The sequence below is a fragment of the Bufo bufo genome, chromosome 7, assembly GCF_905171765.1.
Source record: "Bufo bufo chromosome 7, aBufBuf1.1, whole genome shotgun sequence".
Classification (NCBI taxonomy): Eukaryota; Metazoa; Chordata; class Amphibia; order Anura; family Bufonidae; genus Bufo; species Bufo bufo.
Window position 1 is genome coordinate 217,076,080 of NC_053395.1, and position 13,770 is coordinate 217,089,849.

At 46.0% G+C, this 13,770-nt stretch overlaps 2 protein-coding genes across 3 annotated transcripts in view; one reads left to right on the top strand and one right to left on the bottom strand.

Annotated features, from left to right (window-relative positions):
- MAP3K19 (mitogen-activated protein kinase kinase kinase 19) overlaps positions 1-13,770 on the top strand; it is a 47,845-nt gene that overhangs the window by 19,601 nt on the left and 14,474 nt on the right. The window contains exon 11 of the mRNA XM_040440532.1: positions 1,127-3,238. Within this exon, the coding sequence (XP_040296466.1) occupies positions 1,127-3,238 (2,112 nt within the window). The remainder of the gene's footprint in view (positions 1-1,126; positions 3,239-13,770) is intronic.
- CCNT2 (cyclin T2) overlaps positions 5,051-13,770 on the bottom strand; it is a 73,686-nt gene continuing 64,966 nt past the window's right edge. For both annotated transcript variants that reach the window (XM_040440551.1, XM_040440549.1), the window contains one exon: positions 5,051-5,620. In XM_040440551.1, coding sequence (XP_040296485.1) covers positions 5,592-5,620 — 29 coding nt within the window. In that variant the 3' untranslated portion in view covers positions 5,051-5,591. The remainder of the gene's footprint in view (positions 5,621-13,770) is intronic.

The window sequence follows — 13,770 nt, forward strand, 5'->3', positions numbered from 1 at the left end:
GCAATTGTTCTGCCAGTTTTATTTCAGGGGGGGCATGTCCTGTCTGCTGCCGTCCGTGGCAGCTGAACGATGGAACTGCGCATCCGCTTCCATCTCAGTGAGCAGGACAAAGAAGTTAGAAACAGATCAAACAGCAGGTGGCGCTATACATAATATTACAGATTGAATAACTCCGTAGCTATAATATTTTTTTTTAATTACATGTAATTACTAAAGTATTGAGAGTCAGTTCTACCTCTAAGTGTAGAACTACCTTCTCTACCTGTTTACCTCCGAAGCTGGACATGACATTAGATAAGAGTCCTCCAAACCTGATGATTTGGCAGAATGCGTTTCCAATATAAGGAGTATGAGGGTCTATCCATGTCCCCCGACAGCAGATGTTGGGGGTCTGCATACAGAGCCTTGTCCGTGCCTCATCAAGCAGTGCACTAAAACGCATCAGTTATTAAATCTCTGCCATTTCGGCTTCGTTCACAGGAACGATACGGATTCTCTCAGCGTGCCTTCCATTTTACAAGCAAGTTCAGTCAGTTTTGTCTGCGATTGCGTTCAGTTTTTTTCCTCGTGGGTGCAATCAGTTTTGATGCATTTTTTTTACCCTCATGAAAAAAACCCTGAAGATTAACAAACATCTCCAAGGAACCATCAGCAGTGAAAAACGCATTGCACCCGGACTGCGTTTTTCACTGAAGCCCCGTTCACTTCTATGGGACCAGGACTGTGTGAAAAACGCACGATATAGAACATGCTGCGATTTTTCCTGAATGCAGAAACGATGCGTGAAAAATAACACTCATCTGCACGGACCCATTGAAATGACAGAGTCAGAATTCAGTGCGGGTGATATGCGTTCACTTCACGTATTGCACCCGTGCGGAAAACTCGCTCGTGTGAAAGGGGCCTTAATGAAATGTGCTGCACGTAACAAGAAAACCTCAACCTTTGTGCGCTCCAGTGGCCAGTGTGGATTATTTTAATATACACCGTCCCAAAACAAGTGAATAAAAACCCGATTTCATTTTCTGCAGTGTTTTCCGGGATATTGTCAGTATTACAGTACAGAAATGTCCAAAGGAAAAAGACGCGCGAAATATTTATTTTTCTCCATTTTCTTTTACTTTAGACTTTTCCACCGCTGAGTCATTCCCCTCGAGCCCCTATGCCTACCAGACTGACGCCTTTGTCAAAGAGCAGCTCCAGAAATAAAGAAACCAATAGATCAAGCACTGTTTTCCGTTCTGTCCGTTTGAGTGGTGAAGGCCTGCCCCGCAATCCTAAGCTTCAGAAACCACTGCAAAACATAGAGGACTTAGTCTTGTCCAGAGATTTACTTCAAGTAAGTGTTGATAGCAGCATTTGTTCTGAAAACCAGCACAGCCACAGGGAAGATCGCTCATCAAAAAGTGCAGAGGATGGAAGCAGGGCTGGGTCTGGAAGAAAAGAGACTGCAGAGAATAGGGAAACGGCAAGGATTCACATAAGCTGTCGAGACCTAAAGCCACTGCTGCATACTAATGGCAAGGCACAGTCAAGAAACCGCGTGGAGACGGCTGTATCTCCTTTACACATGGAACAGTTACAACAACATGAATACGGTGAAGGCTTCATGAAAAACAGACCAAGCGAGTTGGAGAAGGAAGATTTGCTGAGCACAAAAGAAGAGACAAAGGCGGAAATACAAGACAAAAACAGAACAGTTGAAGAAAATCTGGAGACTGTTCCCTCGATCAATGGAGATGCCAAGAAGCAAGCAGAGCCCAAGAACATGGACTCCTCAAAGACGCCAAAAACGGGTCATATTCCTTTTGTACATATCACATTCTCCAAGCAGAAGCCAGAGCGAGATATTAACCATCCTCCAAGCATTCAACTTTTCACAAAACGAAAGACAAAACCTGGCTTTTTGCTGCACAATGTGAACATCCTTGCTCAGAAAGAAAATGAGAAGACTAAAAAAATCAGGAAGTCAAGAGTCACGTCTGCTCCCGATAATGCAAAATCCCAAAGACCTCTGTCCAAAAGCAATCGAAGCCATGGGAAGAGTGTTCACTTACCCACCTTAGTATATTCATCTGTGCCATCACCTTCCAAAGTGTCCAAAAAAGCTGCCAGGTCGGCACAAGGAAGCACTGACCGAAGTATCCACCGTTCTCAAACCCACTTGTGTGTCTATTCACAGAAGCGAATAAACTCTCCGAGTAACACTCCCATCCTCCTGAGATCAAAATCTTCCCACGATTTCCAGGGTATAAAATACAGTGATATGTTTGCTGAGATAACGTCACAAGAAGACGATGGTCCAGCCCTGTACCAAATGTTCCCATCTTCTGTCTACGTAAGGGCTCCCAACCCAAGTAGAGAAGTCAACTCTGCTTCCTCCACTAAAAGTTGTTCCTCAAAAGGTTCACGTGCCAGTACCTCAAGAGACAGAAGCGCGGGATCTAAAAGACCTAAACTGAAAAGCAAGAAGAATCCATCTGCAACCAGCCTTCATCGCAGAAATTCCTCATCGAAGCTGGAAGTTACGGAGAAGGTTGAAGACAAGACAGAGAACACAGTCATATCTGTTGTGGACTCAGAAACTAAAACTGAAAAACAAGATGGAGACGTTACGCGGCGTTTGGATGGGATGATGGACACCAGGCAGGAACACCCCGACTTACCCACCATTAACGAAGCCACTATAGAGGACACTATTAGTGGAAACTTCAAAGGAACCATCAAAATGATAATAGAGCGAAGGTCTAGCAATATGGAATCGAACTGCCCTGAAAACGGGCATAAAGTTCTCTTACAAGAGGCCAGTGAAGTGGGACATGTTAAAAAGGACAATGACCTTATCAACAGGACCTACCACAATTCCACAAATGATGCCCAGGCTCCTAAAATTGGAAATACATCTCCACCATCTCAGGAAGTAAATACTACTGAGACACGTCCCCAATCCCAACAAGATGAAGCCTCTGGGTACCGGGTGCCGGATGACAATGATCAGAAAGGAAATTTTGTTGACCCTGAAAGCAATGCAGATTCAACTTCCCAAAACATCCATGGGTCTCAAAATCTTACGGACAGTGAACATCTAATGGCCGAACTTATTTCTCGCCTGAAAAAGTGGGTTGATGAACCATCCATTGGTGCATCGGTGGACGACATAGATGATGGCAAACAAAGTGTAAGTTCTCATGAGAGCCAAGATGTTGATGGCCAGAAAGAAGCATCAAATATACAACAGGTATGTGTCATTATACAGATACCTACTGTTAGGAGTCAACTAGTCTGAGGTTTTGCCCACCTTCATAACCAAATTTTTTTATTGCTCTAATGACTAAAATGAAGTAACTCTCCTATAGTTTTGTAGCTACAGCTGCTGTGTCCACCTATTCATCTCCATGGTAACAGACGACAAACAACCCCTGTGTAGTCACACCATGTAGTCATACTCCAGGTTATCTGCCCTCCACGTCCTTCAAATATACCAAATGTATGTGAGCAAGAAGTAGGGGGACAAATGGAACAGAGTATGACTGCGGGCTTTGCCTGTTGTCTGTTACTATGGAGACACACACCTGTTGGATATTTTGTAATGAAGACTATTTGAAAAGTCAGCTTTTTCATCTTTGATACATTGGATGAAAAAAAAAAATTGCCAAGGTGTACACCGCTTTCAAAATTTGGGTATAGAAATTAATTTCTCCATGTCTATCGGGGGCAGGTTTCCATGGGCACTGTGCTGCTAGTGATCCTTCTCGTCTGGCTATGCTCAAAAGATAAGAGTTTGTGGTCAAGTTGTCATTAATAGGGTTTATGCACAGCAGAAACGAGTGTATAGCACCGTACATCCTCCTCTGTGCACCATATATGCGGAGATCTTTTCTGGAAGTAAGGCTTCGTCATCTAAGTCTGTAAATAGAGCCTGATTGCCCATGAAATCGGAGGTCCAAAACCTTGAGGTCTCATGCGCTCTATAGAACTTCTGTTATGAGCCCAAAGAAAAGCAGAACCACAATACATTTGTGTGCATAAACCCTTTGCTAAAGCATAGAGTCATATGTTTGTACATAGCACTGATAAAAAATGTATGGGGCCACACGGGTGGATCATGTATGAATAATACTACAGAAAAATGATGGGTGGCATGCTCCAGTGGATGCTGTAATTACAGAACACTGCTTCTAGAGGAGGTCTACATGAAACAAAGGCACCATATGGCGGCACAACAAGTGCCTATGTCTCCCTAGCTTAGCGTACTTTCACACTAGCGTTTTTGTTTTCCGGTATTGAGTTCCGTCACAGGAGCTCAATACTGGAAAAAAACTGACCAGTTTTATCCTAATGCATTCTGAATGGAGAGCGATCCGATCAGGATGTCTTCAGTTCAGTCCCTCTTATGTTTTTTGGCCAGAGAAAATACCGCAGCATGCTGCAGTTTTCGCTCCGACCAAAAATCCTAAACACTTGCCGGCATTAATTTCCATTGAAATGCATTAACGCCGGATCCAGACCCAATATATATATATATATATATATATATATATATATATATATATATATATATATATACACAGGATCCGTTTTTCCGGATGACAACCGGAAAGACGGATCCGGTATTGTAATGCATTTGTGGGACGGATCCGCATCAGTCTCACAAATGCATCCGTTTGCGTCCAGATTGCCGGATCCGGCATACGGAACTGCCTGGCGGAATCCTCTGCTGCAAGTGTGAAAAAACCCTTAGAACGTCAAGGACTACATGTACCACCTTGCACATGACGCAGGTTTACAGGAAGGGGTGGGGGGGGTTGGGGAGGCGACGAGTCTCACATCAATATTACGGAAGCTAAATTTTGCCCTTCCACTTTGCCCTTCTTTTGAAACCAGTCTAGAACCATTCTGTTTGAGGACTGGGGAAAGGGGGTGGGGGGGGGGGGTGATGCCACAAATATCCTCAACTCCAGTGCTAAGATAGTGATTCAAAGGAATGAGGGAAAAATAAATAGGTCTGCAATTTGTCATCTTTTATTATACAAAAGATCAGTTGTTGTCATGCGGAATTGGATATGTAAGAATTAAAGGGTTAATGGAAACCAAAAATCACCAAAAAGGGCTATTTCAAAGGGGTGCACTAGCAGACCAATACAATCAAGATGACCTCACCCTGAATCTTATTTCTTTTTTTTTTGCCATGTTTTACATCACGTTATCCTGGCTGTTTCGCCACTATTCATATACGTGAAGGGGGACATAGTTTTCAATTCCGAAAAACTGTGACAATCAACGTTTGTTTTTCTTCTTTCTCCCCGATCCGACCTGCAGTGAAGACTTCAATGTAACTTAAATGCAGTTTTTTTTTTTTTTTGTTCCAAGGACTGTAAAAAAAACATAAAAATAAATAGCCACACAATGTCTGTCTCTGGACTTAATCGATTGATTAAAAAAAAAAAAAAAAACACAAAAAATTAAAAAATCCCAAACTGTGGTCAGTGTAGTTCGAAGGTCCACGCTAGTGGAACTAATTGTTGCTTGCCGTCGTGAGATAGTGCTCCAGGTTTGGTTCCTTTCCTCTCATTGGAATGGGAAGCCGTTCATTACTGTCCAAATTTTCGTTGCAAATTAGCTAAAAAGAGAAAAATAAATAAAATGAATATTAAATAAAATTATGAAATTTCTGTGAAAAAAATATTAAACTAAAATGAAACCCTTGAAATCAAACGTACACACATTGTAGGGTTTTGTGCAGCAAGTCAAAAAGGCATAAAAAAACAAACAAAACAAACAAAAACAAACAAACACACACAGCCCACACTCACCGATCCCCTCCACTACTATTCCCTTGCTTCTCACCCTGCTGGCTTCCTGGTACCTCTTGACCCTCCTCAGCCAGCGATTAGCTGAGCGGACATTTCCTACGTGTTGAGGGACCAGGGCAGATAGACCAGCAGGGACTTCAGAACTGCGAGAATCAATGGCATCACTTTTTATTTTTGCCAACAATGGGACTTTTTTTTTTTTACATTTCTTCAATGCATCTTAAGCAGCTTTGGATTTAGAGGGAGATTTTTCATATTTTCTTAAAGGGGTTATCCCATGAACAGTGGCGACCCTAAAAATAATATATAGGGGAAGGCGGGGGCACATAAGATATCACAGTCAAAAATAGGGGGGGCACTAATAATTTTCACCACTTAATCATACTACTGAAAAAAAAACCACGAAATAAGTATGTATAAATAAGATTACAAAATATGAGAGTATTGCGGTATGCAGGGATACCTGATGCTTCCTGATGTTAAATCCCCAAGCCGCAATCTTCTCTGCCTCTGCAGGCCCTGCTAGGCTGAAATACACAGGCAGCCAATGGCAGTGCTGCCCTCTCCCTCCCAGCCAATAGCAGCTGAGGTGGGCGGGGGAAGATTCACTTGGCTGCCGACGAGTCCGTAGTGAGGCGGGTGGGCAGTGCTTTCAGTTTGGCAAAACTGACAGATCACCGCTGCACTAGCAGGAGACAGCATTTTAAAGGGGAATCAGCGGGCAGTGGCGTAGCGTGGGTTGCCAATGCGCCAGTAACAAGAGCCCCCCCCAAATGTGCCAGTAACAAGAGCCCCCCCCCCAATGTGCCAGTAACAAGAGCCCCCCCCCAATGTGCCAGTAACAAGAGCCCCCCCCAATGTGCCAGTAACAAGAGCCCCCCCCCCCAATGTGCCAGTAACAAGAGCCCCCCCCCCCCCCCCCCCCCAACCCAACCCCCCCCCCCCCACCCCCCAATGTCCAGTAGAAAAGTAAGAGTGTAAGTAGTAAAAGTTTAAGTAGTAGTAGTAGTAAGAGTAGTAAAGTAGTAGTAGTAAAAGAGCCCCCCCCCAATGTGCCAGTAGTATGTAGTAAGTAACAAGAGCCCCCCCCCCCAATGTGCCAGTAACAAGAAAAAATAAAATACACTTATACTTACCTCCATGTCAGCGATGCGATGCAGTCTCTTCCGGCCTGTGTCCCGTGCTTTACGGCTCAGGCGGCGCGGCCTCTGATAGGCTGCAGGCACTAGGCCGGCAGCCTATCAGAGGAAGGGGAAGGGACACGCCTCTCCTTCCCCTGCCGCAGCACAGCCGTCTGTATCGCTAACCTGAGGACGGCGATACAGATGACTATGGAGATTAGCGCAATGGAAGCGCTCATCTCCCTGTGCCCTGTGGCCGCCGCCCCCCCCCCCCACTTCTGAGCAGCTCGTGGGGGGGGGGGGCAATTGCCCCGTTGCCCCCCCTGGATCCGCCAGCGCCGTGAAACATATATTTGGATGGACATTACATACATTGCTACGACATATACAGGAGAATACAGCAGCACATACCTCTTACATCCAGGGACATCTCCGGTCATGTAGACTTTCCTTAGTGTCTTCATTCAGACATTAGACCGCCATGACACTTCTTTCAGCCGCGTCTCGTCTCTGCAGAGTTTCACAGAATTTTTTTTTTTAGATTCCACACTTTACTATCATCCTCCCCTCATCCTGTTGCTACCTCCAATACTGAGCTAGTACCATACAGATAGTCCCCCATAATAACATGCTCCCAAACTGTCCTTAATGGTAATAGTGTTCCCTACAGCAGGTTCCTCAACTCCAGTCCTCAGGGACCACCTGCCGGTCATGTGCTCAGGATTTCCTTAGTATTGAGCAGATGATACAATTAGTGTCAGTGTATCAGGACTTACCACAGGTATTCATTCTGTGGGATACGCTCAAATCATGACCGGTAGGTGGTCCCTGAGGACTGGAGTTGAGGAACACTGCCCCACAGTACCTCCAATAGTATCCCCATTAATATGTGCTCAATAATAATGCCCCCAGGAGTAACAAGACCCCTCTATAAGATACCCCTATAAGAGCATGCAGTAGTAATAAAGTCCCCTATACTGTCTGCAGTAGTTATAATACCTCCTATAGTGGTTCAAGTATTTATAAAGACCTGCTGCAGTGCCCCATGTAGTTACAATGACCCTCTGTAGTGCCACTAGATAAAAGACCTAACCTCCCCCTGTAGTGCCCATATGTATAATGCCCTCTGTATTATTTTAATATACAGGGTGGGCCATTTATATGGATACACCTTAAAATGGGAATGGTTGGTGATATTAACTTCCTGTTTGTGGCACATTAGTATATGTGAGGGGGGAAACTTTTCAAGATGGGTGGTGACCATGGTCGCCATTTTGAAGTCGCACATTTTAAATCAAACTTTTGTTTTTTCAATAGGAAGAGGGTCATGTGACACAAACTTCGGAATCTCACAAGAAAAACAATGGTGTGCTTGGTTTGAACGTAACTTTATTCTTTCACGAGTTATTTACAAGTTTCTGACCACTTATAAAATGTGTTCAATGTGCTGCCCATTGTGTTGGATTGTCAATGCAACCCTCTTCTCCCACTCTTCACACACTGATAGCAACACCGCAGGAGAAATGCTAGCACAGGCTTCCAGTATCCGTAGTTTCAGGTGCTGCACATCTCGTATCTTCACAGCATAGACGATTGCCTTCAGATGAGCCCAAAGATAAGTCTAAGGGGGTCAGATCGGGAGACCTTCCACTACGACCAATCCACTTTCCAGGAAACTGTTCCTCTAGGAATGCTCGGACCTGACACCCATAATGTGGTGGTGCACCATCTTGCTGGAAAAACTCAGGCAACGTGCCAGCTTCAGTGCATAAAGAGGGAAACACATCATCATGTAGGAATTTCGCATATCCAGTGGTCTTGAGGTTTCCATTGATGAAGAATGGCCCCACTATCTTTGTACCCCATATACCACACCATGCAATCAGTTTTTTTGCTCCAACAGTCTTGGAGGGATCTATCCAATGGAGGGATCTATCCAACTTCACCATTCACATAAAAGTTTGCCTCACCACTGAACAAAAACTTCTGCGTAAACTGAGGGTCCTGTTCCAATTTTTGTTTTGCCCATTCTGCAAATTCAGTGCGCCGATCTGGGTCATCCTCGTTGAGATGCTGCAGTAGCTGGAGTTTGTAAGGGTGCCATTTGTGAGTAGCTAATATCCACCGAAGGGTTAGACTAATGCCACTCTCCAGTGACATGCGGCGAGTGCTACGCTGTGGGCTCTTGCTGAATGAAGCTAGGACAGCCACTGATGTTTCTTCATTAGAGACAGATTTCATGCCTCCACATTTTGGCAAATCCAACACTGAACCAGTTTCACGAAACTTAGCAAGCAGTTTGCTAACTGGAAGATGGGTGGTCTCGTAGGGTGTTTTGCATTGAAATCTGCTGCAATGACCCGGTTACTGCGTTCACCAGACATCAACACAATTTCTATCCGCTCCTCACGTGTTAACCTCGGCGACATGTCAATGGCTGTAAACAAAGAGAAACTTGTAAATAACTCATGAAAGAATAAAGTTACATTAAAACCAAGCACACCATTGTTTTTCGTGTGAAATTCCCAATAAGTTTGATGTGTCACATGACCCTCTTCCTATTGAAAAAACAAAAGTTGGATTCAAAATGGTTGGATTCAAAATGGCCACCATGGTCACCACCCATCTTGAAAAGTTTCCCCCCTCACATATACTAATGTGCCACAAACAGGAAGTTAATATCACCAACCATTCCCATTTTATTAAGGCGTATCCATATAAATGGCCCACCCTGTATAATGGCCCCCTCTGTATTATTGTAATAATGGCCCCTACCCTTTCCATATATGATTGACTCCTTTGTATAATGTTCCCCACCCCCATAGTACCCCCAGTCCATGGCCCCCATCCTTTCCATATATGATTGCCTCCTTTTATAATATACAGTATAATCCCTGCACCATGCTATACAATGTACATTATATTTCATACACCATGCCATACAATATACAGTATAAGACCTACACTGTGGGGTTATGCTATATATTGTACGGCATGGTACAGGGATTATAATATATATTGTACGGCATGGTGTATGAAATATAATGTATATTGTATAGCATGGTACAGGGATTATACTGTATATTATGGTGTATGAAATATAATGTACATTGTATAACATGGTGCAGGGATTATAATGTATATTGTACGGCAAATGCATGGAGGTTACACCATGCCAGACAATATAAGGCTACTTTCACACTGGCGTTTCTGGGTCCGCTTGTGAGATCTGTTTCAGGGCTCTCACAAGCGGCCCCAAAACGGATCAGGTCAGCCCCAATGCATTCTGAATGGATAAGGATCCGCTCAGAATGCATCAGTTTGCCTCCGTTGCGCCTCCATTCCGCTCTGGAGGCGGACACCAAAATGTTGCTTGCAGCGTTTTGATGTCCGCCTGGCGATGCGGAGCCAAACGGATCCGTCCTGACTTACTATGTAAGTCAATGGGGACGGATCCGTTTTCACCGACACAATATGGTGCAATTGAAAACGGATCAGTCCCCCATTTTAAGTCAGGACGGATCCGTTTTGGCTTAGACTTTTTTTAAAGAATAATGCAAACGGATGAGTTCTGAACGGATACAAGCGTTTGCATTATCGGTGCGGATCCGTCTGTGCAGACACAAGACGGATCCGCACCGAACGCAGGTGTGAAAGTAGCCTCACCCCTGCGCCATGCTGTACAATATACAGTATAACCCCTACACTGTATATTGTGCAGCACAGTCTATACATTCTCCCCATGAAAACTTAGTTACTTGGCTTGGCCCTTGGGGATCTCACACGCCACTTCAACACTTTGGAGGGGGCTGGGGGGCTAAGTCCAAGAAGATGCCGTCCCCTCTTTTCTCCTCTTTTGCCGCACTGCACATGTTCTCCACTTCCAGTAGCAGCGCGGCATGAGGAAGGAGGCGGGGCCAACGGGAGCGCCACACAGGAATGTCCTGACACTGGGTAACGTCAGGACGCTGTGGGCAGTATGGTGGGTGCCTGTTCTGAGGCGTGTCTCAGCTCTCCCCCCATCACAGCTCAAGGAGGCGTGTCTCAGCTCCCCCCATCACAGCTCAAGGAGGCGTGTCTCAGCTCTCCCCCCCCATCACAGCTCAAGGAGGCGTGTCTCAGCTCTCCCCCCATCACAGCTCAAGGAGGCATGTCTCAGCTCCCCCCATCACAGCTCAAGGAGGCGTGTCTCAGCTCTCCCCCCCATCACAGCTCAGGAGGCGTGTCTCAGCTCTCCCCCCCATCACAGCTCAAGGAGGCGTGTCTCAGCTCCCCCCCCATCACAGCTCAAGGAGGCGTGTCTCAGCTCCCCCCCATCACAGCTCAAGGAGGCATGTCTCAGCTCCCCCCATCACAGCTCAAGGAGGCGTGTCTCAGCTCTCCCCCCCATCACAGCTCAGGAGGCGTGTCTCAGCTCTCCCCCCCCATCACAGCTCAAGGAGGCGTGTCTCAGCTCTCCCCCATCACAGCTCAAGGAGGCGTGTCTCAGCTCCCCCCCATCACAGCTCAAGGAGGCGTGTCTCAGCTCCCCCCATCACAGCTCAAGGAGGCGTGTCTCAGCTCTCCCCCCCCCATCACAGCTCAAGGAGGCGTGTCTCAGCTCTCCCCCCCCCATCACAGCTCAAGGAGGAGTGTCTCAGCTCTCCCCCCCATCACAGCTCAAGGAGGCGTGTCTCAGCTCTCCCCCTCATCACAGCTCAAGGAGGCGTGTCTCAGCTCTCCCCCCATCACAGCTCAAGGAGGCGTGTCTCAGCTCTCCCCCCCCATCACAGCTCAAGGAGGCATGTCTCAGCTTTCCCCCCATCACAGCTCAAGGAGGCGTGTCTCAGCTCTCCCCCCCATCACAGCTCAAGGAGGCGTGTCTCAGCTCTCCCCCCATCACAGCTCAAGGAGGCGTGTCTCAGCTCTCCCCCCATCACAGCTCAAGGAGGCGTGTCTCAGCTCTCCCCCCCATCACAGCTCAAGGAGGCGTGTCTCAGCTCTCCCCCCATCACAGCTCAAGGAGGCGTGTCTCAGCTCCCCCCCATCACAGCTCAAGGAGGCGTGTCTCAGCTCTCCCCCATCACAGCTCAAGGAGGCGTGTCTCAGCTCCCCCCCCCATCACAGCTCAAGGAGGCGTGTCTCAGCTCTCCCCCCATCACAGCTCAAGGAGGCACGTCTCAGCTCTCCCCATCCAAGCTCAGAAGGCAATTGAAAGATGAAACTGAGCATGTGCGCCCATGTCAGTGAGCAGGTCAAAAAATGATGATGATTACTTACCAGTAATTTGATTTTCCAGAGCCCATGACAGCACCACGAGAGAGAGGATCTGCCCCCACAGACAGGAAACCTGCAGAATAAAAGGACGGACACTATCCTCCCAATTCAGTGTGATATCCAAACATAGTGTTAGATGATTAATCTTTATTTTTTTAATGCAACACCCGTGTGAATATAAAAGAATCAAGAGAACCCAATAGGGAGGGAATATAAGGGTGCTGTCATGGGCTCTGGAAAATCAAATTACCGGTAAGTAATCATTTTTCCCTTTCGTGGTGCTGTCATGGGCGAGAGATTTACTAGAGGAAAAATACGGGTGAGAGTAGAAGACGACGACCAGGTAGCCGCTCTACAAATATGCTCTGGGAACAGAGGATCTTTCCGCCCAGGAAGTAGCATGAATGTGCCTTAAGACCCACCGGAGGAGACAACCCGAAAGCAAGATAAGACAAAGATATAGCAGAGACAATCCACCTAGCTATAGAACTTTTTGTGGCCGCCTTTCCCTTATTCACTCCTTGAAAGAGTATAAGGAGTGAAGAAGATCTGCGCCAGTCTCTAGTGCGAGATAGGTAATTAATCAAGGTCCTTCTAATGTCTCTAGGCAATGGAGATTTTTCTTTTTCTGACCCAGGGTTACTGAACAGTGTAGGGAGAACAATCTCCTGAGACCGATGAAATTTGGAAATAAATTTTGGAAGAAAAGCCGGGTCTGGTCGAATCAAAACTTTATCCTCTAAAATAGTGGTATATGGAGGATTAATGGAGATGGCCTGAATCTCATTAATCCTGCGAGCAGATGTTAAGGCTATTAGAAGGCACAACTTCAAGGTGAGACATTTAATGGAGATGGTCTCTAAAGGCTCAAATGGAGGTTGAGTTAAAGCCTTTAAAACTAGGTTTAAATCCCAAGGAGGAGGTCTAGTGGAAGTTGTTGGGGTGGATCTGGCTACTGCTGAAAAGAACCTGGACACCCATAGAATCCCTGCTATGTCCTGATTAAACAAAGCTGACAGAGCCAAAACGTGTACCTTCAAAGTACTACTTGCTAGCCCTAAATCCAGTCCCTTCTGAAGGAACTCAAAATTAGATGAATGGGAGCAGAAGAGGGGATGTCATTAATCTGGATCTGAGCAAAGTCTAGGAATATTTGCCAAACCCTAGCATAAATAGCCACCGTCACTTTTTTCCTACTCTTAAGAAGGGTAGAGAATAGGGCGTCAGAGAATCCCTTCTTACCTAACAAGTACCTTTCACGTTCCAGGCCGTTAAATGGAGATTTTTTTATGCCGGGGCTTGGCTCAATAGATTCCAGTTCTCTGGAAGAACCCAGGGATCCAAGATTGACATGATTCGGAGCCTAGTGAACCATCTTCTTGGCCAAAATGGGGCAATAAGCACAACCCTCGCCTCATCATCCCTGATTTTCCGTAAAACACGAGGAATCAAGGGAAGAGGAGGAAGGTGTAAGCTAGGGGAAAATCCCATTTTTGAAGGAAAGCATCTATCCCACAAGGGGATCCCGCCGGGTCTAAGGAGAAGAATCTGTTGACCTTCCTGTTCTGGTAAGTAGCAAA